General features: G+C 47.2%; 1 protein-coding gene across 3 annotated transcripts in view; it reads right to left on the bottom strand.

Annotated features, from left to right (window-relative positions):
* AP2B1 (adaptor related protein complex 2 subunit beta 1) overlaps positions 1-25,000 on the bottom strand; it is an 83,135-nt gene that overhangs the window by 29,969 nt on the left and 28,166 nt on the right. For 2 of the 3 annotated variants that reach the window (XM_086475445.1, XM_086475447.1), the window contains exons 10-14: positions 20,497-20,612; positions 19,244-19,409; positions 18,627-18,725; positions 15,418-15,677; positions 7,895-8,087 (exon numbers count right to left, since the gene is read on the bottom strand). In XM_086475445.1, the coding sequence (XP_086331571.1) occupies positions 7,895-8,087; positions 15,418-15,677; positions 18,627-18,725; positions 19,244-19,409; positions 20,497-20,612 (834 nt within the window). Of the gene's footprint in view, positions 1-911; positions 929-7,894; positions 8,088-15,417; positions 15,678-18,626; positions 18,726-19,243; positions 19,410-20,496; positions 20,613-25,000 lie in introns of all 3 variants that reach the window. The other variant, XM_086475446.1, reaches the window with a different exon arrangement.

The raw sequence follows: 25,000 nt of genomic DNA, 5'->3' as shown, positions 1-25,000 counted from the left end.
CATTATGGAAATGACTGAATAATTCTGCATAAACAAGCCAGATGTTAACTATTCCACCATTTCCTACTACACTCATCATAAGAAGCTGCAGGCTAGGAATCCAGCCTCAGAGAAACCCGTACACCGGTTATCTACATGCACTCACTGTGAAAGAGGGAGGGAATGACATACTGGGGTTCCTCAAGCTACGCACAAGTCTTCCATCTTCCCTAGCTGTCAGGCCTTGGGGGAAAAGTAGAATTTGGATTTATCGCCTGTCTTGAGTCCAGACTCCAGCTCTCACCCCCTACTAAGCAGAGAAAAAAAATTCACTGGCTCAGAGAATTTACCATGAGCCTCCTCACATTTCTAGATTGCACCCAGCATCTCTGCTTTGTGGTAGAAAAGATCTCTCTCTGATGCCAGGAAGCTCTCACCTGCTCCTCATGAAGCCCTGCTTTACTCATGGGAGGGCTCTGCACACAGCAGCCTGCCACTCTCTTGGCTCCTATGCTTGGGACCAAGCGCTGCAGATGTGTGCTACAAAGCCACAGAGCAAGCTCCACGGAGCTGGCAGCTTCACCAGGTTCCTACAGGCAGAACTGGCTCTACCCACACAGTGAAAACAGAAATGCTCGTATTAAAGAGGTGAAAGTTAATAAAGAACTAATCAGTTCCACATCAGATCCAGGGTGCACTACCCACTGCAGCAGCACCAAAGTCCCTTCCTCCATTTTTCTTGCCTGTCACCCTCCCATAGCACCAAAGCTTTCCCCATTCAGAAACCACAGGTCTGGTTTACCCAATCCTCCTGCAAGATGCCCAAGACCAAACTTTATTCCAAACTCAAAACGATAGAAGCGACAGTAACAGTGACATGTCTGAGTAAGAGGGAAGGAGGAAGACAGAGGGAACAGGAACCAATTACCCACGGAGTGTCCTCTCCCATCTGGAGTGACAGGCAGAGTGCAGAAGGAAAGAAGCAGATATTAGTCAGGCATGAAGTGCTGCTGCTGAACCAATTCCCCAGGGCTGGCAGCTCGAGTTAACCATTTCCATGCATCTCACGGGCGGGCAGCCACTCCTGTCAGAAGGACAAGGTGAACCTGCCTTACATGAGAACAGGCAGCAGCCCCGCGGAGGAGAGGACCCTGTTAATACAGCTGTGGGCCCTACTCAGGCTGAAAGGCTCGCTGTGAAGGTGGACTGATGAGGGCTGCCGCTTGGTAGCTGAGGGGAACTTGTAGCACTGCAAAGCCCTGATCCCGAGCCCAAAGTTGGCAGGTTTTTCTCTTGCTGAAGAGCACAAAGGCTCTGTCCAGGACAAAGAGCTGCCAGCTTTGGAAGACAAGATAAGCACGGGATGAACAGGGAGCCTTGGCCACCAAATGCACAAATTTCTTCAAACAAGAATTCTCTTTATTCCCTCCAAACCCATCCTGCCAGAACAGCGCTCAAGCAGCCCCATGGGTTTAAAGAAGCAGCCAGGCTCCACCCGGTATCAACAAAAAGAGTACCAGCACCTCTTCCCAAACCGCGCCAGTGTCTTTACTTTTTATTAGTTGGCTCGGATGGCGTTGTGGCTGCTCTGCAGCTGAGCATTTGCCCTGCAATTTCAGATCCGCGTACGCAGTTACGCTGACTTATGAAGTGCAGAGTGCTGGAGTTACTGCATTAGGAGGGTTTATTTGCATCTTAATAGCAGCTTATAATGAAGTGACTCTGCTGAAGTGTTCATGTGATCCGGAGGGGTTACAATCACTTCTGCAACATGACGTGAGGCTTCTGGAGCTCTAAAAAATAACAGTGAGGGTGGAGTCTGGGACAGAAGCTGCAACAACCACTGCTCAGCAACCGCTTTGCCTTGTGTCCGTAGCACAGCCAGGGCTTTCAGAGCAGCTATGCACTTCATGGAGCCATAACTCCTGGGCTAACAGGAGACAACTGCTGTCTCCTCCCTCCCTCGCACCCCAAACCAAGAGTTAAGCACAACAGCTCAAGGAGCCAGATGAGAGCGTGCACTCAGTAACACAGCAGTCAGGAGCACAAGGCATTCACCGAACAAGAAGCGGGCGATGGGTCTGACTGAAATGCGGAGAGCACAGTTGCTAGCAGGCCACTTGACCTGGGCTAATCCTGTTAGAGACATCTTAACTGCAGCACAGATCATGCATGGTCTGCATCTTGTGGCCTCCTGATGGGCCGTGGATATCTCATTGCAGACTCTGCTGTGGCTCACACAGGCATTTTCAGCACCTCTTTTGCTGCCTATTTTATGTGTCTGTTTTCATACCACCAAGCCAGGCTTCCAGAGGAGAAGGGCTACTGTCCAAACCAGGGACAGCTGTGTCAAAGGTGGTGGAGGACAGGTCATGCGCCAATACCATGGCCACCAGCTTCAGTAGCACTTATTGCTAAGGCTTTACCTTGCTGAATGATTTCCATCAGCCAACGAAACTAAGTACTAACCATTTTCATTTTCTGAAGTGTAAAAAAGCAGCTCTACAAAGCTGTAGCAGTCCTACACTGTTACAGCAACACCAGCCTTAAATCAGACATGAACGAGCAACCCACCAGAAGAGCTCCTTTTCCATATCAGCCCTGCTCCAGCAATGGACACAGGCCCTCCGTCAGAAACCCTAGCAGATGTCCTTTGTAGCTCATCAAACCAGAACAGTCCAGATGAAAGGAGACGCTCAGCTCCTTGTCGGAGGCTGGAGGAGCACCCTGAGGAAGCACCACATGCACGGCATAAATGCACATTGGGGCTGACCTAGCACAGACACTCTCACACCGCAGTTCCAGGAAAAGATAAATGAAGTAACTTTCTTAAGACTATACACAGCAAGTCACTTACAGAGCCAGGAGAAGAATCTGGCACCCAGGGCACACTGGGGGTCGCTTTTGGGCTTCCACAACTATGTGAGGCTTCCTACTCCATGTACATGAAATAACTTAGCAGGAACATTTTGGTTTGTTTTAAAACATTGGTGAGTCCCTAATCAACCCCAACAAGGCAGGGTGTTGTCCGCTAAGGCCAGACTTTGGACTTTCCACTTGAAAGCAGTCAGACAGGGAGGGAGGGACACCAGCAGCCCCTGCTCACCAGCCTTTTGGGTCAGGCAGCACTCAGGACTGACGGAGCAGGCGTTTATTCCCAGGCTGCCAAACCTAGAGGTGCCCGGAGCCGAGGACACCCTGCAGGAGAGGCGAGCTAGCACTCAGGCCCCAGCCCTCCATCACACTTCAGAGCAAGCACAGTGATGGGACAAGGCCCTGAACCATGCAGAAGAGACCCCTGGGGTCAGACCCCCCTATATCCAATGTGATTACACAGAGGGGTACAGCTCCAGCTGGAACAGCCCAAAGCAGTCCAGGTATTACAGAAAACTGTGGATATCCAGTGCTTAGCAAACAGCTTCACAATTCAGGACATAAATCGGTCTGACCGGCTGCCAGCCTTGAATCAATAATATTCTCGTAGATGAGTGGCTAGAGTATTAAATAAAATCCTTACATAACAGACAACCCAAGCCTGTCCATTCCTACAGATTTACTGCTCTGCCCTGGGTTTAAAGCCAGCCTCCTTGGCTCCCAGCCACAGCGCCCGGCTCCCGTTAAACGCACGGGCTCACGGTGAGCTGCACAGAGCTCTCACGCCCAGTGGATTTTCAGCGCAAACGAACATAAAGGTTTGAAGGCAAAATGACCCTGGCTCTTTACAGCACAGGCAGACATCCTACAAAGCGCTGCATCGACAGTAAATCAGGAGTTGGAGGGCTGTCTATAATCTGCATGAAGTTCAGCCACTTAAGAGGCAGCTTTAAGGGGATAAAGCATCAAACCTCAGCTCTCAGCATGCACAGCTCTGCACCCGGCAATCTGCTGTCCAAGCAAGTTCTGCTTCTCCCATATTAGTGACTGGCACCACTTTAGACTGTGGAGCTGGAGATCTCAAACAGCTCTGTCACAGTGGGCTTGGTTACCATTTTGCAGAAAAGCAAGCAAAGCAGAGAAGAGCAAGATCTGCCCAGGGTGGCAAACGGGCACAACCTGGAGCGGACTCAGTGCTGGCTCTGTTCACCAGAGAACAGCTCTCCCTAAGTCTGAGTGCAACCCTCTGGTTATAAGCAAAGCATATCTTGTTCTCGTGCTAAAGGCTCTTTTTCTCTCTTTTTTTTTTTAATTGTGAACACATGCTCAGCATCTGTGCATGCACAATATGCATGTTACATTTAACACCAATTACAGGACTCACTAGGGAGATAAAATAAGAGTTACTCACTACAGAAATTAACCTATCAAGTGGCTGGAGTCTCACTGGTTATGGGGATAAATATCTAGCAATGCTAAGGAAAATTCAAGTGAACAATATTAATTTGGTGTTTATCCAGTTCTACACCATGCAGTCTCTATTTAAACGCCTGGAATAAAAAAAAAAATATCCCACGGTTTAAGAAATGGAAATGCAGAATTACGTTTGCCAAGGAAGTTAATGCTACTGTTGATCTTTTTGGGTCAGTCCTGTTGGGACTTTCACTGCAAGAGCATCCCTCTGAAGACAGACAACCCCTCCAAAGAAAAGGAGGCACTATCAAATACAAGAGCTGCAACAAGTATACAAGGGGATGAACACGTGACACCAAGTGAATGTGACAAACAGATCCTGCCAGCAGCCTCTTCCAGACCTTCAGCTGCCTTTGAGACACTCACAGTACTGACACAAACTCACCATCACAGCAACAGACCATGATTTCATGCATCAGCTCCAGCATATCCCAAACCATTTTCTTCCACTGTTACAAAAAGGCTTATTTAGGCTTTTTCACATATCAAACAGTTGCTTGGAAATTGGAAGTGGGGTTTGGGGCTGCTCTGCTCTGGCAGTAGAGCAACTTATGTGCCCACTCAGGCTGAGAGATAATGCCAGAGGCACAATGGCAGAGAATACGCCGCATTTGAATATCTCATATTCCCTGTCTCCTCTCAGGTCACCTGAAATCCAAAAGGGATTTGCTAGCGATGAACAGAAAACATGGATCAACAGTAGAGGTGGTACAAACTCCATCACTGGGAGCCTTAAAAAACTTAAACTAGAAAAATTCCTGTTGGGAAAATGCATCTTCAGTCCTTCCTCAGATCAGACCCCAACCACACTTGGTTCCCGTACTCTTACTCAGACTCTTAAGCCAACAGGAGGGACGGGAAAAGAAAGACCAAAGCAGCATAGGCGGAGGAAGACAGCTGCCAAACCAAACAGGGTTACTCTCTGGCAGCACACAGGCCCAAAGTGAAGTCAGCTCTGGCTGGTTTGAGGAGGACAGAGGGACTGCTCCACCACTCCATGCTTCATGGAAGAGTATGGGAGCCTCAGTCTTCCCAACAAAGCAGGGGAAGAAACGCATTAAAAAAGGCTTTAGGAGTAATGGGGAGGGAAACTTCAAAGCAGAACGAACCAGGCAGCAATATAACAATGAGTGTATAAGGTATGTGGAGGAGAAAGAGGAAGGGATTGCCACATCAACAGCCAGAATGCCTCCTGATACACTGACAAGGGCAGAGGAAGAAGATTTTATTTCAGTCTCCAACCCCACTAACTGACTGCATGAGCAGCCTGAATGACCGCCATCCGTGGCTCCAGGCTGGTTTTGGATCCCTGGGGAAGGGTGAAGAGCTCAGCCCTTCTTCAAGGGGGCACCTTGGGATGCATCTTACCCCCTCACCACCTACAGAAACCAGACATGTGGTACCTGCAGTTTGAGACTGTGTTTTTGTCGCTGCACAAATGTGGGTTAGTATTAGCCTAAGATCCAAATGCCAATCCCCTTGGTTAGCCATGCAGCCAAGAGACACTGCCTAGCAATTTAGCTAATACCAAGTCAGGGTTAACTCAGCTCAATACTTGTTAAACACATGCCCACAACAATAAACAAAGGCACAGACCACATTCACTCACACACTCATTAAGCTTATTAGGGAAGGAAAAGCCAGAGAAATAAGAGAGATTTCCTAAGAAAAGATTCACTTATACATGCAAAGGATCAGAAGACAGAACAAACATTTGACACAACTGTACTTCAATAGAAAGCATTCCAGGGGAAAAAAAAAAGCCATCACCATTTTTTTTTTTTTTTTTTTTTTTTTGTTTTTGAGTGCTCACCCCATCTAGTAACTCAGCTGAGACAGGGCTGGCCCACACAGCCCAAGGCACAGCTACTCCCCATCCAGACATGAACATTTTGTTAGATCGCACTGCACTGTCCCATGGATTTACTTAAGGATTGAGAAAAACATTAAGTAAAAGTCTAGTACCATATCAACTAGCAGCTCTACTGCCAAAGCGGGTCACTAAATTAAGCCCATTAATGCCAACTGTGAGACAACTCTTCTCCCCAAACCAAGTTTTAGTTTTCCTGCTGTGTCCATTCATTTGTCTCTGACACTAATGAGAAAAAAAAGGGTCACTGTAAATGGCCTGGAAGTACAGACAGAGGAATTTAACTCCTAACCATTTTGAGCCATTTTCTGCAATGCTATAACACAATTAAAAATCCCAGTTTCTTAGTGACATGTCTTGCAATGCAGGACAAAGGCTGCGAAGGTCACTGCTCTGGGCTCACTGCCTGCTTTCCCAGCACTCCAGTTTAAGCCATTTCCCTATCTCCCCAGCATAAAAGCAGTCTCGCTGCTAAAGAAGTAAACTGCTGTCTAGATGGCACAGAGACTAAAGCACATCTGACCTCTGTGAACGCCACTGCCATTAAGGGTTAGGTTGTTTCCAGTTCATTAGCTCATGAAGCACTGGAGCTGGAAATGCATTTAATGTCTGCTTTAGTGAGATTATGACAGCTTAAAAAAAAAATCTTTGACAAATAAGGATTTGTTGCATTTGGGTTCATCCAGCTGCCTCCTACCTCTATTATTCAGAGCTTGACTCAGAACTGCAAGCACACCTAAACCAGGCACACTGATAACCCAACCCAGCTCGCTGCAAGCCACACCTCAAACCAAAGTGAGATCGATTGACCGTTAGGTCTGAAAAACGCCCAACTATGTTCACTGGAGTAGTCTCACTCCGGTTCCATGGTGCACATAGACCCAGACCACTGCTTATCTGTGTAGGCGAGTCATCAGGGTGTCAGGGATCTGTGTGCTGCGCACGCCATGAGCTGTGCCCTGTCCACCCCACAGGAACAACTCCCAGGCTGATGACAACATTCACCACTTCTCAATGGCTGGTTGCCTCCAGCGTAAGACCACAGCACCGAGCTCCTCTCCACTGCTGCCGTCTCCTTGCTCAGGCCCAGCTCACACCCCAGAGCAGCAGTAACGTGCGATTACTCGTACTTTGGAGCCTGGCCCCGTTAGTACTAGAATAACCCCTCATGAGCAGTTGCAGCACGGGGAGGACTGTGCGGAGTGCTTCCCTCTTGACCTCACTGCAATTAAACTATCACACATACTAAACCATGACATGCTCTGGAGAATATACAAATGGGATGACACGGGGCTATGGCCTGCAGCCCTGAGAGTTCTGCACTGAAATCCGGTAGGGTTGGGAACCGGGTGGAACAAACACCTTCTTGAAAGGGAGACAGAGTCAATTACAAAGCAGTGGAACACTTTATATCCTTAAAACAGCTCTTTGGTTTTCTTCTATAGACAGAAAAGCACAGAACAAATATATCCGCTGACCATGGGGATACTACAGCATGCAGCAACATTCGTTTTATAGCAGGAAAAGCCTGCTGAAAGTTGGTACAATAGCACTGGTTAAATCCTCTTGGAGTTTTAGGACTCAGCACTGGGAGTTCAGTGATCCAAGCGTTACAAGCACAAACGATCAAGGCTTTGCAGAGATAAGCACAGCTCCAATCATTTCACATCAGCTGAAGCGAAAGAGGATGCCACTTACCAGGCTGTCCAGCCCTCCTCCCAGGAGGTCCACAGCACCCATCTGCATGGAGGACACTTGGGGAACGTTCACTGGGGGTCCCAAGTCCAGGTTGAGGAGGTCACCCAGAAGGTCGCCCTGCGATGGAATGACCTGCGGCTGCTCCAGGTTTGTAGTGGCTGTTGTGCCCACAGGGCTGTCTCCTGCATCAGTGCTGTGGGCAGAAGGAACAAGAAGAAGAGAGAAACATTAGCCACCTTCATTCTCCAGCTTCAGATCCCCAGCATGGGGAAATACAGCAAGAGGTGGCTCACGAGCAGCAGCCAGTTAAAAGCTTATCCTAGCAGCTGATCTGACCATGTACAAGGCAGTATGTTAGGGCAAGTGGCTCTTCAGCACACGCTTTGAGCAAAAGGACTTCCCATGCATTGTGCATGGTTTTCAGCTCAGCAAAGGGAATCTTCAAGGTGTGAAATCTGTCCACCTTGAGAATCACACACCCCTCCAAAACAGTGAGCCACGAGTACTACATGGACTACAGCACTGAAAATAATGATTTCCCCACACAGAAAAAACCCTAGAGATGATTTTCATCCCATTGGGCCTGAAGAACTACATGTAAACACAGGGAAAAAAAATAATTCAGATGTCCTCAGAGACCTAACACTGATAAAACCCTTGAGCCCTCACTCTAACCAGCGCCAACTCAACCACCCTCCACAGATCTGGATTAACCACCTTCTACTGATCAACACCAAGCTCCTCAACTCTTTTCTAATTAAAGACCTCAACTTAAAACTAATTCCTCCCTCCTACCAATAATTCTCTTTTCTCTGAGTTAGCAGGCATGCTCATTACTAGTCTAGAAATGCTCATTATACAGCTTCCAAAATTTCTCATCATATGCAGTCTGGCTACCTTTTACATTCACTTGCCACGGAATTTTATAACAAGGAGAGCGGAAAAAAAAAAGACTGACTGCAGTGCCTGAAGATCTCATTATAAGGTACTTATTCTTTAAATCCAGAGATACTAATATTTTAGATAACCTAAAATCTATTCTGTATCCTGTTGCCAGCAGTAACTGACAAAATTATTTCTAGCTTTTATTACTGCTGATGCAGCCAACAGGTAACTGCACAGAAATGCCACGGGAATTAGTGTCCTGACAAGGTGTTTAAGGGCTCTTTTGCAAGGATTGCAGCTCCTGATTCGGAGTAGCCACTATTCTCATCCTTATTCAGTTCCTGAGGGGAAAGCTTTAGCAACAGAGTATAAGCTGCTCCCAACTTCAGTGCCAAGAGAAAAAGATGTAGCATAAGGACTGCGGAACGACTTAGTTACCAGGCAGCGACAGAAAGGGTTGAAAGCTCCTTTGCATTAAAAGCTTTAGATCCCTAATAGGACTAATATTAGTCGTCCTTTCTGCTTCTGCCTTCAGTAGGGAGACTTCCAAGCATGCTGAACAGCTAACAAACATTTTTGAAGAGCAAGTGGTTACTGTGATCCAATCCCACCCCCAACCTGAGAACGGGGAAGAACAGCATGTGTGAGCAGAGGCACATTACAAGCCGGTAGTGCACACACTTGGTTCGTTCCCAGTATATAATCCCTTTAACACTACACCTCTTCAACACTTACTCATCCTTCTGATGGAGTTAAAGCAATCCTTCAAGGTCTTGTGTAACTGCAGTTGCCCCAAAGCCCAACAAGAAATTAGTGAAGGACAAAGCTAAGTCAGTTTACACTAAAAACCAAAACGCCAAGCCTTCCATCTCCTGTACTGAATGGGCCTCTTGGAAGAGATTTGTATAAGCAACATCGCATTTTCTTTGAAAGAAAAAAATTAATAAAGAATATGTAGGTTATAAGGGGCAAAAAGACTCGATATAAGCTTTTTCCCTTATGGTCTTGGGCAGTGGCTAGCCGCTGGGTTTGCCCAGGTGAGTTGGAGATTTGGCCCTCCTCTGAGTTGAGTTCAGCCTCCAGCAGTTCCCAGATGTTGGGTGTCACAAGGGATGCACAGCCTGAATCCGAATCAAGAATTTCCTGCAGCCACCTGTGTGGGAACAGGGACTTCTGCCCAAGTCTAATTGGATTCCTCCTCTCCCAGGAGTCGTGTGAACATCTCCCCAAATTTTCCAGTTGCGTTATAGCTGAGCAGGGGTGGTGGGAGCCACCACATGAGGAAACGCTGCCAAGCAATCCGGAGACTTCTCCACCTTTAGGATTCATCTGCAACTCCATGACACTTGGGCACACTGAAGAGGCAGGAACATCTCACCATCTGTGATCTGTTCAATGGGTCTTCCCATCAGCTGAGTGCTGAAAGGAACCTGTCCTACACTGCTTAGAATGAAAATTAAATGAATCAAAATGCTAGTGTATTCTGCCAACTGTCACTAACTCCTCCTAAGTTTACACCAGGGAAAGCACCACTCACCTAGCTGCTTCTGGCCATCTACTCAAGGCAATGCTATCTTGACGCCCTTAAGCCACATTCATTGTGGACATCTCCACAATTCCATACTTCCACCTCTATCTCACTATGCAATTTGAAGGAAAACCTCAGTCTCTCAGATGGGTCAGCCACCAGAAGGGTCACTACCAGAGCACAGAAGTAATGAAGACAACTCCAGATAGCTAGGTGAGGAGGTTATCTTTCATTGGACACCCTTAACTTGCCTTAAACGGACAGATTTTCATGTATCTTTTCGTGCATATTCAGCACCAGAAAGAGGCAAACCAATTTCTTAGTAATCAGTAAAATCATACAGAATGCACAAATTCAGGCTCCCCACAACCATGCTCCTGCAGAGCTGCTCACTGTAATTCTCATGGCTGAAAGTGGCAATTTGGTATGCTGTGACACGGTACAAGGAGGTCTTGGCATCAGGTTGTAAGGTTTTACTGTCCTTTTGCTAACAGTAAAGCAGAAAACCACAATAACGGGGCCTCTTTATGATGTGAGCCCACATCAGAGAAGCCTGGTGTGCCATTAAGTAACACCACTTATTTTTTTTAATTTCCCAAATGGGCTAGAGCACTGCATCAGTATGCAGCGTGGTCTGCTGAGCACCCTTCAGACCTTCCCCCAGCTCTGGCTTCCTCAGCCTGCCACTGCTGATGGAGGCCTGAAGGTTTTATGTTGAAGTAACGGATAATTTAGTAGTAAACACCACCAGGGCAATGTACAATACTGCTATAGTCAGAAAGGACTTGAGGTCAGCAGACTGTCTGAGCATGAGCTATGAGAGTCAAACCACACACACCAGTATACACAAGAAGCCAGTAAAAAGACCACTCCTTGCAAAAGCTGAATTCCTTGAGCTGACTAAAATCCCCAAGTATGTTAGCTTCTGTAGTGACCTGAAATAACAGCGCACAGGAAGGCTGGTAACGGTGCTGACCAAAGCTACCCCCATCCCAGCTCGTTTTGCTATTGAGGGCTTTGACTAGGAGAGTTAGCTGCGGAAAGCGGCCACTGCTTTTCTTATCTGACTGATAGCCTTGTGCTTGCTGGTCCTGGGTCAATGCAGCCAGACTTGATTTCATAGGCAGGGAGAAAACAAGTCTGCTTCCCAAAGCTAGTCATTCAGAAATAGCTTTAGTTGCTAAGAATAGCAGAGAAGTGGTGTCAGAAAATAGAAAAAGAGCAGCATTGCACACTGATTTATCAGTGCAACAGCAAAAAATAGCACTCCAAATGTCACTTTGGGAATATTATTAAGAGGTAAGCCTGGATACTCTGCCTCCTGCTGTAAAGCACACTCACATTTGTAATTAATACCACTAGTGCAAACAGCACTGCCTACCCCAATGAGGAACCATGGGAACAGCTCAACAGCAGCCCAGGACTACTGTACTGCCCACTCCTGCGGATCTCACCCCCTTCCAGGACTGATCACAGGGGAGCATTAAAGCTCCAGACAGTAAGCCAAAGCATTTTCCTCCCACCCCACAAAGGTTAGACAGAACCCTATCAGCCTAGCCACCTTCTTCTAAGCCTAAACAGTTTGCAATGATAGGGTTTAGCTGGCTTTTACACTCCCCTTGTGTTACAGGCACCAAGTGAGAAGGGTAGTTTTACCAGTCCTTCCCAATTTGCTATTCCAAAAGCAAATGATCCTTGTACTTGCCCGTTCCAGGAAACTGGTATGATTAGATTCATAGAACAGTTTCGGTTGGAAGTGACCCTCGAGATTATTAAGTCCAACCTTTGTCCCAGCTCTACCAACACCACTAAACCATGTGCCTAAGTACAACACCTACCCATCTCAAACACCTCCAGGGATGGTGACTCCACCACCTCCCTGGGCAGGCTGTTCCAATGCCTGACAACCCTTTCAGTAAAGAAATTCTTCCTCATATCCAGCCTGCCCCCCCCCCGGCGCAGCTTAAGGCCATTTCCCCTTGTTCTGTTGCTTGTTACTAGGGAGAAGACACCAACCCCCACCTCGCTACACCCTCCTTTCAGGTAGCTGTAGAGAGCGATAAGGTCTGCCCTCAGCCTCCTCTTCTCCAGGCTGAACAGCCCCAGATCCCTCAGCCGTTCCTCATATGAGACATGCTTCAAATCCCTTCCTAGCTTGGCAGCCCGCCTCTGTACCCTCTCCAGCACCTCAATGTCCTTCTTGTAGAGAGGGGCCCAAAACTGGACACAGCACTCGAGGTGTGGCCCCACCAAAGCCGAGTACAGGGGCACCATCACCTCCCTGCTCCCGCTGACAACACCATGGCTGACACAGGCCAGGATGCCATTGGCCCTCTTGGCCACCTGGGCACACTGCTGGCTCCTGTTCAGCCGGCTGTCAGTCAACATCCCCAGGTCCCTCTCTGCCCGGCAGCTCTCCAGCCACTCCTCCCCAAGCCTGGAGCGCTGCTGGGGGTTGTTGTGGCCGAAGTGCAGGACCCGACACTTGGCCTTGTTGAAACTCATGGAACTGGCCTTGGCCCAGCAATCCAGCCTGTCTAGATCCCTCTGTGGAGTTGCCCTGCCCTCAAGCAGATGGACACTTCCACCCAGCTTGGTGTCATCTGCAGACTTACTAAGGGTGCACTCCAGCCCCTCATCCAAATTGTTGATAAAGGTGTTAAACAGGAGTGGCCCCAGTACTGAGCCCTGGGGGACACCGCTCGTGACTGGCCGCCTACTGGATTTAACTCCATTGACCACAACTCTCTGGGCTCGGCCGTCCAACCAGTTTTTCACCCAGCAAAGAGTACACCCCTCCAAGCCAAGAGCAGACAGTTTCTCTAGGAGAATGCTGTGGGGAACAGTGCCAAATGCCTTACTTGACATCCACAGCCTTTCCCTCATCCAACAAGCAGGTCACCCTGTCATAGAAGGAGATCAGGTTTGCTAAACAGGACCTGCCCTTCATAAACCCATGCTGACTGGGCCTGATCACCTGGTTGTCCTGCCTGTGCTGCAAACGGAGCTCAGGATGATCTGCTCCATCACCTTCCCGGGCACTGAAGTCAAACTGACAGGCCTGTAATTTCCCGGATCATCCTTCTGTCCCTTCTGATATATGGGTGTTATATTGGCTGACTTCCAGTCTGCTGGGACCTCCCCAGTGAGCCAGGACTGCTGATAAATGATGGACAGTGGCTTGCTGAGCACCCCTGCTAGTTCTCACAGCACTCTAGGACATTCCCCATCTGGCCCCATAGATTTATCCACTTTGATGTGGGGCAGCAGGTCACTGACCATCTCCTCCTGGATTGTGGGGGGACATTTTGCTCCTGGCCCCTGTCTCTTGGCTTGGGGGGCTGACTTTCCCCGGTACAAGTGTTCCTATTACTAAAGATTGAGGCAAAGGCGGCATTAAGCACCTCAGCCTTATTACCATATTTCCTTTTGGATCTAGTAGGGGATGGAGGCTTCCCCTGGTCTTTCTTTTGTTGTTAATAAATTTATAGAAACTTTTCTTGCTGCCCTTTACCTCCAAAGCCAGATTAACTTCTGGCTGGCCTTTGGACCTTCTAATTGTGTCCCTGCATAACCTAACAACTTTCTTGTACTCATTACGAGTGGTCTGTCCCCTCTTCCAGAGGCCATAAACTCTCCTTTTTTCCCTGATTTTAAGCCAAATCTCCCTATTCAGTCGGGCCGGTTGTCTTTGCTGCCAGCTGATCTTACGGCACGTGGGGATGGCCTGTTCCTGTGCCTTTAAGATTTCCTCCTTAAATAGTGTCCAGCCTTCCTGGACTCCTACACCTTTCAGAACTGGCTCCCAAGGGGTTCTACCAAGTAACCTCCTAAACAAGTCAAAGTCTGCCCTTCGAAAGTCCAAAGTGGCAGTTTTGCTGCCCCCCTCCCCTCAACATCTCTAAGAATAGAGAACTTAATAATTTCGTGGTCACTGTTCCCTAGACTGCCTCCAACTGCTATATCCTCCACAAGACCTTCTCTGTTCACATACAGGAGGTCCAGCAGGGCGCCTTCCGTGGTCGGTTCACTCACTAGCTGTGCGAGGAAGTTATCCTCCACACATGCCAGCAACCTCCTGGATTGTTCCCCCTCTGCTGTGTTGTATTTCCAGCAGATACCTGGGAAATTGAAGTCCCCCACAAGAACAACAGCAAGCGACCGTGAGATTTCTCCCAAGTGCTTACAGAATGTTTTGTCTACCTCACTGCTCTGACTGAGAGGTCTATAGCAGACTCCCACAGCAATATCAGCTTTATTGGCCTTGCCCCTTATCCTAATCCAAACACTCTCAACCCCATCGTCACTACACTTAAATTCTGAGCATTCATAACAGTTCCAAACATACAGGGCCACCCCATCGCCTCTCGTTCCTTGTCTATCCCTCCTGAAGAGCTTGTAGCCATTGATTGTGGCACTCCAGTCGCGTGAGGCATCCCACCACATTTCTGTGACAGCCACTATGTCAGTTTTCCTGTTGCATTATGGCTCTCCATGTTTGTTGCTCATACTCCGTGCATTGGTACAGATGCACTTCAGATGAGCTAATGATCCCAACACCTTTGTGTGGGTGTGGGGCCCATTTCCTACCAGACCCTTCTGAGATGCTTCCGTGACTTCCAAAACATCAACAACAGCTCTTGCCTCTTCATTCCTCATTCTCCACAAGTGAGGCTTGTAAAGCTGTGCTGTTGCTGAAGCAAAAGCTCTTACAAAATCAAAGAAGCGTACCCTTCTGAAAGATGCTTGTTGTTATCACAGTCATCCTCCTCCTGGAAGTATGCCCTTGCACCAGTTATCCAGAGCTTCTACTTTTTTATTCAAATTCTCATGTCAGGAGGGCCTATAGCCAGTGTCCCCTCAAAAAACATCACAGCTTCTCCTCACACAAGAACTTTCATATTTACTCTGTCTTCTGACCTAGGAACCCAGAAACCACATACCCAGCATTAAATTCTACAATGAAATGGTTCCTTGAATAACCTGCAAGCCCCTACACAATCAATAAAAAACCACTACAGTGTTATAAAAGATCTTTGCATCTTTGGGACTGTTTGCTAGAAAGAAACAACCAATCCTGCCCATTAGCACCACAGTTGCCTCAGCTTACCTTCCATGGTGAATTGGCAAGTGTTTGCGGTGGATCCCATGGCTCCCCTCCACAAAAGCGTTGGGTGGTTTGTGGTACACGGAAGCCAGAGACCCAATATGGCAGATCAACTCATCTAGCAGAGTCGGTTCAATCAGATCGGTCTCTTCAGAAATAAGTGGCTTTTCTGAGAGGACCACTTCTTTGGCAGTCACTGGATCCGTGGAAAGAAGGCGCCAGTAGATGTAGCCACGATCCCGCAGGTCTGGGTTGTCAGAATCCTGAGACAAAGCAAAACATCAGTCACGGGTCTGAAGCGGACTAAGGCCTATAATCACTTAATTTTTCTAGCAGTGATTCTGTTGGATTAAAAACCCCCAACCATCCAGTAGCAACAGTCACCAATTTCAGAACGATGTTACAAACTGCTTGTTGTGACGAACATCCCATAATTAAAAATGAGAACCAAAGTATTAATTCCTAGCTTCCTGCTCAGCTGGTCAGGGAGGAAAAAGACCAGCATTCACATCCCACAACTGCCCCAACCCACAGAGCTATCAACTGCTTTCCAAATTCTTCTGCCACTTGACATAACAGTAAGTATTAGAACTCCAAGGGGGTGTAGACAGGAGAAAAGAACATGAGCTGAAACGACTCTGCCACACACTAGGAGCAGACACGCAATACTGCACCTTGTAACGGAACGATCCTGGAAATCTATGACTTACCCAAAGGCGCTGCTGGACAAAAGGACGCTGCGGAGCTACAGGATAGATCTTAATAACCCGTATTCTTCATATCAAGACAGATCTTATTTATTCTGCCTGTTAGTTATCTAATGAAGTATGGAAAGATGCTAACGATATACCGTTAGCATACTTCATCAGTTCTCCAGCTGCCAATAATACCCTCATTTTACTGCAGTTACTTCTGCCTCTGCATGAAGTGCTAATTATTTCTCTCCTTTTTGAACAGCCCTGTCCAGAGCAGCAAAGTGAGTGGTGATAGTTTGCAGCTAGTTTTAGGGAAAGGGGGGTGGTGGGGCTTTATGTTGTAGTGCAACATGTTTGAACTGTTCATGGAAATAAGGGCTGGGATTTTTAATCCCCACAACAGCAGAATAACAGAGTGAATGTTTCTGAGGGTTCCCCCCCGCCCCGTAAAATTCTGGCAACACATTGTACACTTTGTTAGCCTTCTTCCATTTCTCTTTCTCTTCTGTGATCTCATTCATGCTGCTGCTGATCTGCTATAACCTGCCTCTGCCGTCTGTCTCAAGACATTCTCAGGCACACAACAAAATCTCTGTCTGTAACGAGACTGAGCACGCTAAGCTCATTTCGCTCTTACGCACCTAGATACCATGGCTGGGTCAACTGATAAGGTCTCTCTGCAGTGCTGTTTTTCAGTTTGATGTTGGAGTCGTGGCCTTTTTACACCCTTTGCCCTTAACAATTCCTACAAGACTCTCAGCATCCTGCCTGCAGCAGGCAGCTGAGGATCAGGCAGGGCTTCTGCAAGGGCAGACATCAAAGACCACACGCTCCTATCTCCTTGCTGGCACATACAGATTCAACACTGACTGTTTCTTCCCACAGCCAAACAGACTTGAAACTTCAGTAAATTTACCGGAACAAGATCTTCCCTTTCCACGTTTCTCCCAATTCTCCGCTCTCCAGGGTCTGCAGGTACACCTGCGGTGCATACCAATGAACCCAGGCTAGCCTACTTACCCACCCATGACAGACAGACAACGGCAATGGAATGTAGAGGCTCTGTGCCATCCGTTAGGTTTTGGGCTTGCCAGGGACCTTGATCACTGCTAACACATCTGTGTCCCTCCCATCCCCAGCTGCTTCATTGCTATTTTTACCAGTGCTGGCTGGATTAAGCTGGCTCCTGCTACAATCGCACCTGCAGTTTGCTGTGCAGACATACCCTAAGAGACACTCAAAGTGCAACAATACCTAAGCTGGGGAAAGAAACACACATGTAATTACTCTCCCACTCAAGTGAAAAACAGTATCTCTACCTAGAAATCAGCCCTTGAAGCATAAGGCTTTTTAGTGTTTTACAGCCAGTTATCCTACACAGACTTATTCTTCATATAAAATACAAGAAGCCAGACTGAATCAACATTTGTGACAAACAGAAAAAACACACGCCTATTATATTCCTAGGGTGCCATTAAGTGTTTTGTGACTCAGCATAGTGGGTTTTAACACTTGGTACCTTTCTTCTGTTGGCTTAGACAAACCATACAGCATGGCCATGGCCCACTCCTCCCTAAAGAGGAGCTGAGAGCCTGCCTAACAGCAGGTTTTGAAGCAAGAAAAGCAGGCCACAGATTTCTTGCCAGTAACCCATGCAACACCCCCAAAGGGATGAATAAAAGTTAAGTACTAATAAGTCCACAGCCATGCCTTCCTGCAGCAAAGAGGACCAGAAAGGCCAGCTGATGACTGACTCCAGGTTTTCTGCTCAGCCCATTCAGAACAGCTGGGAGACTATTTTCATCACTTGACACAGCACGGCTGGAGAGGAGCTGCTCTTTTTGGACTACACCATCACAGTCATTACAGCCAGGAGTGTAGGAGGATCGCCTGAGGTCTTACCCACTCCTGCCACCAGGACGTCTCCACTTCTGTCCTCCAGAACTACAGCGTTTCTGTCTGCCACCTCCAGCCCAGCCTCACCTGCAGTGATCTGAGCTCATAACACAGCACCTCATGCATAATGAATCTGGGACCTTAACCCACTGTTACAGCCTCCAGCAAAGCTGCCACACTGGTTGACAGCATCCAAGTACACAGGAAAAAAGTCCGAACTCCAGCTCTTTCTTTTTCATAGCACTGCTTAAGCTTTGCTGTTCACAGAAGAGTCTTTGCCAGGCTCTTTCCCTCTGTCATAGCTCCAGATGTTTTAACTGCAAGCCACCTTCAAGGAGAAAGCATTTTGGTTTCTTCATAACTCTAACCTGCCCCTAACTTTTCATTTGGTGGGGGAATGGGGAAGAAATTAAGATGAAGCACGAGGTGAGGAGAGAGCAGATGCCAGACGGCATGATAATAGAGACAGAGCAGCTCTTCAATGGAGTCTCACTGGGAGAGAGGAGAACACACTGGAACCCTATCTCCTGCAAAGCTGACTGGCCTGGCAGATGGGAGACACCACACAGCAGGCCAACACCGTGTCTGGAGGGCTCGGGTTCACTGGATGTCTTGGCTTACCTGCGTGGCCAGGCTGAGGACCTGCTGAACCAGCTCCTGTGTCTCAGAAGGCTTTTTTAAGAACAGCTTCACTATAGCAGTCAGCAGAGTGAGCTGCACCTAAGAGAAAGGGGCACGGCAGAGATTAGAAAATTCATTCATGCTTTAGCAATGTCTCCCCAGTCTCAACATCCTTTACCGACATGAAACTCAAGTCCTAGGCTTTGTAACAGCATTGCACTATTCTTTGCCAGTGAAACTTGTTACAGTGAGACTCAGACTCTTGCCTGTTGCAAAACACTTTTGCAGACAAGTCCCTGATCAGCACACTGAGGTTCTTGTTATTCTTTTATGCATCTCACCGGTATTCTTCTGTACGTTCTGGCCCTTAGTAAGGCTATTCCCCAAGAAGTATGCAACATCTGGAAACCCTTCCTGTTCTGTCTTATCCTTCCAAGAAGAGAAGTTTGGAGATAGAGACAACAGAGCAAGTTTACAAACTCCCAAAGTTTTATTTTAGGCAAATATTGAAATTTTCATTGGGAGGTATTTTCTGACCACTGCAACAATATTTACTGTCCATCCCATACATAACACTGCATGAAACTCTACAGATAAGATGCACCACACAATTTTACCTGAGTACTTTCATCATGGAAGCCCTCCAAAAAACTCTCCAACAGCTCATCTGCATTGTCAATTCTTTCTGCATATTCACCCACTATCCAGATCATGGCAGCTCTGGCATCTGGTTCATCCAGGGAATCTAAGTTCTCGCACAGAGTGGCGATGATGCTTTCATACCTGATTTTCAGAGAACAGGTAGATTACTGGAGTGAATTCAACTTGTGTTACTCCATCTCTGCCCACATCATTCTCCAGAGAATCCTGCACTGAATTACATTCCTATGCGACAAGCAACATTTACACTCAACTACATAAGATGCTTCTAGGCTTTTTTCTTTTTCCAGGCTGAGCACCAATATCTCACAGGGTCCTCAAGAGCTTTGTGGTTTCATTAATCAGCAAGACCACCCAGATGTGGAATTCAAGACAAAGCTGCCTCCCTCTCTGTTTTGCTAAAGGGAACATTTGATCCAACATTTCAAACCACGAGTCTGTATCAGATCCTGCAGCCTCGCTGGTGTCTTCAGGCTGGTAACTCTAAACTGGATATCACATTTCCCCAAAGGCTTTGCTGTAAAACAGACAATACCCCACACTAATTATCTAGCTTCCCCTATTCCCATGCGTGGGTATCCCTGTCATAACCAGGCAATCAGTCTCATAACTGACAGCAGAAATTGCAGAGAGGCCTGCAGATGTCCCACATTCCTTTTTAGGTGATCATGAAGTCTCTGCTGGAAGACATTGCTGCTGTTCTGTAGCTGAAGAGACAAAACCTTATTGCAGAAACAGCTTAAAAGCAGCTCAGTACTGCCCGAACCAAAGCGAACACTCGACGGAGAAAGCGTCATTTTGTTCAGCACAATCTGACTGGGATCTCAGACATGAGCTTTCATGGCCTTGCATATAAGCCTTCTAGAGGAGACGAGCAAAACCAGAAGCCTGATGCTGTAACCTTGGTCAAATTTTCCTTCTGCCATTCTTTGAGATCTTTGCTAGGTTTTGATTAAGGCTTATGCTCAGCATCACTATGGGGTGACAGGGACGGAAAAGCTTTCAATTCAAACCAATAATGTGTCAGGCTGGTACCTCATCTAGAGCCACCACCTGAATCCTACCACATTAGGAGCTAGAATCAGAACAGACACTGCTTTTCAGAAAAACGGCCACTTCTGCTTCAGCCCCTGTGCTGAGTGAGTTTTACATTGCTGTGTTCCCATGCCAGCAGAGGGGCTTCCAAAAGCCTCGCACTCCTTTCACGTACTTGTTGGGGTACTTGCGGAAGATGTCTCTGATGACAACAATGGCCTCCTGGACCACATAGTTGACCTTGGTCTGGATGAGGTCTAGCAGTGTGCTCACACAGCGCTCTGCAGATTGCTAGAGAGAAGGACAGAACAAGACAATTAAAACAAGCTGAAGGAATAATCCTTCCCAGCCCACGCTGAGGAACGAGGCATGCATGTAAGAAAAGGCCCAGAGAGGAAAACAAAAGGACAACAGCTACCAACTCAGTATGCGCATCCAGAAAAAAAATCTACCGGTTGACAAGTGCTTGTGTGTTTCAGTGGAGATATCGGCCGGCTCCAGCTCTTGCAAAAAGTAATGACTGAAGCAACCGTGCCAGTAGCTAGCTGGATCACCACACAGAGACCACAAGAACGTTGCCTGCATTACTGCTTACATCGCCCTCTTGCTGGCTAACAGTTGAAACAGACAACCAGAGGTGTGAGAGTTTTGACAGGGACTGCTGGCAGGTGTCTGGGGAAGCTAGAAGGCAGGAGAAAACCATGCTTTCAATCATGCTGCAAGAACAGCACCCAAAAGCAGCTCACGCCAGCAAGAGGTTCAGTATTTTTGGGGTGAGGTCACAAGCAACATAAACACAGCTATAAATAGAAATCCGGCTCTCACATTAATTACTGAAAAATTCCCAGCCACAGGCACTGTAAGATAACAAGGACTGGACACTGGCATGCTCCGGGAACCAGAACTGGAGTCAGAGGCAAATAATAATCCCAAATAGCACAGTGAGGCAGGACGTCATGGGAGCAACCAACTCTAGCACCCGAGAGTCTCACACAAGGACACTGATTTGGCTATTAGCAAAGCACATATGAAGCCTCATTACACAGCTGGTGATTAATGTGAGCAGGAGACTGCTCACGACACTGCCTAGGCAGTCACCATCAGAACATTCATAAAGCATTCAGGATCGAGACAAACATCACAGGGCACAAACAATAGCAATGTAGGTGGATTTTTCAATTCAAGTGAGCTAATAGTCCCCTTCACTTGCAGGGCACTTAAAGGCCAGGCAGGAGGAGGAGGAGGAATGAAATGGCATTTAAGTCACAGGAACCATTTTTTTGAGAACAGGCAAAAATCTCAAGGACAAACCTGAAGACTTACAGAGCTGAATTTGGGACAAGCAGAGACTAAAACCTCTTGGTGACTTCTTGCCCTCGTGGCTCGAGCTGTGGTACCTTACAAACCCAGCCTATAAGTGCAAACGGTGGCAATGCTGGCACGGGGGTCAGCCAAGAGAGGAGACGCCATAAACCAGCACTTGCCCTGTCTTTGCAAACTGGCACTAAAGGCCGTAAGACTCTCCCCTAAAATCCACACCAAACATAAAAAAATTCAATACAATTGGTATCAGAGTAAGGAGAGGTATCACATAAAATTATATGATTGGTATCATATTTTTCTATAATACCTCTCCCTCCTTAGCACGGCTTTACAGGTACTATGCCACTACAGAAGCAATGAAACAGCAATCTGACAGTGTTCTCCTCTGATCTCGTCTCCTGTTCAAGAAGAGATTCGAGGCCTGTGGCCTGGATGACTCTTCCATTTCAGAGACTGACCATGGACGTGGCTCCACGCAGACCGACGTTGCTCACAGTGGGAACCCCACTCAAAGTCCTTGCAAGCTTCAGAGCTTGCAGCTTCATCTCTTACTGGTTTCTCAACAACTTTCACCAGATGTTTTAACAAGTGGCCTTAAGGGGCACTTAGGGTAAATCTGTCTTAAGTCAACTCTACTCTACAGAACTTACAGCATCAGTCACTGCAACAAGCAGTCCAGCCCTGGCACAGCCTACAACTAACAAAGCTTCAAGAGCAGCAGAATTCAAAGAAAAGTAAATTAAGGGTTGTTTTTCTTTAGATGCTTCAAACTGTGATTCTTCCAGGAAGAGCACAACATCCACTTTGAAACATGCAGTATTGATTTAAAAATCAATACTGCTCAAGAGTCCCTTGGAAAGTGAGCAGTCATGCGGCCACACGCACAGTAGAGTAGTCCTTCTAACAAAATTTCCCTGCAACAAAATACATCTCAGCTCACCCCATCCCTTGTAAACACATTATTGTTTGAAGGCAGGCATCGCTGGGGACTGCAGCGCTCTGCAAACTGATGACAGAGTGCCCCACCCAGAACAGCTCAAGTTGGAGTGAGAAAGGACAACCAACCAACATCAAAATTGCTTTGTTTTTCTCTAGAAACCAAACGAAAGCTCACAAGACTACTCAAGTAGCACATACCACGCTCACAACAATAAGCCTTCGTGATTTCTAAGAACCAGGCTGCTGGCAGAATCTCCCGGAACCTAGACAAAGCCCCCTCTGATATGGCTCCTTCTGCTTCTCCTTTGCTCCAGAGGAATTGCTGTTCTTACTGCATTCACTGAATTTCATTTTCCCATAGGAGTGGTGCTTTATTTCCTTACAATCAAAGCATCAGATGACTTCTTCATCTAGTGCTGGCAATGGAGCAAACCAATGCAGAAGCCAAATACCTTCACCTCATTGCTAAACCACAGTTTGCTGTTGACGTCCTCAAGCTAACTCTGAGCCCAGCTGGCCTATCCAGGCAAAATGATGCTGTTCTGACACCTCCCAAACCAATACGATTACTTAAGCCTGGGCAAAATCGATCAGCCTTGCTATTTAGTATGGGTCTTGTTTATATTTCCAAAACGAGCGCTACCTCTGCTGCCAGAACCACGCACGGCTGCCCTGCAAAGGTAGTGCCACACTTGCTCTACAGCACATGTCATGGCAGACACATTTATTTACTGTCTTACTCTCCTAGAAGAGAGACAATTAGACAAATGGTGGGATCCTTGAAGGCAGAGCTGAGGTTCCCCACCAATACTCATTCATCACCAGCTCCTGCCAGCTGCACCCTATGTCAAAAAGCAGATTTCTAAGCCTTGGGAACTTGGACACTGACGGCTGAGAGAATGCTCTTCCATTAGTCATAACTCACAGTGCAAACAGCCTCTAGTAAACACAGATGCACTGGGGACAGGGATTAACCTACAGATGAGGACACTGTAATGAGTTGTTCTGTATTTGCCCTCTTTAAATCTGGCTCTTGTCAGAGGAGTAAACAGACCACACCTTTAGCAGCAGTGTCTTCAAAGGAGCGCTGCTAAAACTCAAGGTTAACACTACTTATTGAAAGACACAATTACACAGAGAGTCACTGCAAATTTGCTAGGACGTTGTTACTAGTCCTTTGCATAAGGAATATGACTGTCATGGTATCAGGGGTGGGAAGAAAGAATGTAGGGGATGAAGGCAGGAGAGGGTAAAAACTTGTAAACCACCTTGATACTGCAGGAATACACCACCTTTCATGTGAAACTAGGGCAGACACATGGCCAAATCCTAGCGAGAAAGTCCCTGCCGAGAACTAAAGCAAACTGCCGCTCGCCAGCACAAGCACTGCTACAAAAAGGCCTGCAACAGGCTTCTTTTAACTTCTTGGTAGCCCTCTTCCATGCTCAAGGGCATTTTCTACTATCACTGCTGTGGCTCCACCCAGACAGCCGCCTGCCTGCACACAACACGGAAGGAACACCCTGGTACTTCAAGCTGCAAACATGAAACAGAGGCAGCAATCACCTGCTCCATCGGGCTACACTTAAAGGCAAGCCCATGGCAGTGATAAGCCTTGAAGAGCTGAAGGAAGGAAGAGAAGGCTGCACGGGCAGTTGATTCTCTCAAGAGGACAGAAGTTAGTGTCCTCTTTACACAGACTTACAGTAGTTTAGCTGAAACAAGGGAAACCTGTGCACTGCCACTATACTCAGTCAGGCATGATTAGGTTTTTATTTAAATCTGCTGTCAGGCAACGCTCACGGGAACACACTTTAGCAAAAGCTAAATGAGCTCAGCTGAAATTAGACCACTTATGTGATATTTTGCACTCGGTTATCAGTTTACTGAAAGGTACCAACACCACAGCGTAAGCCTTCCCTCTCTTCACAGGCTTTCCAAGCTCCTGTCAGGCACACCAGACTCATTTACACGGAAATTAACAGGGATGTCGCTAGAAAAAAATAACCTGCTATGAGCATTTTGGTGGATGTTCAACTGGCAGAGGACATTTCACACTGTTGTTTGGGATAACTGCTGAGGTTCTTGGGAACTTATTTGCATAAGCATCTAGGCTAAAGAGAGCACACTCCAAACGAAGCTACAAGCTACACGGACCTTGAATGCTACACAAGCGGATAGAGTCACTCTGTTTGTACAAATTGCACTTAAGTGACCCAATCTCTGTAATTCTATGCATGTGTTTTCTATTCAGCTGAAACAAGGGGGACACAAAACACTTCCTAATACTGAGTTCCTCTGCACAATCTCTTGTCCTTCCTCCTTCAAAAGGTCAGGTCACAGCTATTAAAGGAGGTCCTCATGGATAAGCGGTCATTGTTCCATTGAAGCCAGTACAGTAAGATATTCCATCAAGG

This window comes from Leptosomus discolor, chromosome 18, assembly GCF_034619465.1.
Source record: "Leptosomus discolor isolate bLepDis1 chromosome 18, bLepDis1.hap2, whole genome shotgun sequence".
In the NCBI taxonomy this organism is placed as follows: domain Eukaryota; kingdom Metazoa; phylum Chordata; class Aves; order Leptosomiformes; family Leptosomidae; genus Leptosomus; species Leptosomus discolor.
The sequence above is the reverse complement of the archived record's forward strand: the minus strand, read 5'-3'. Positions and strand labels throughout refer to the sequence as shown.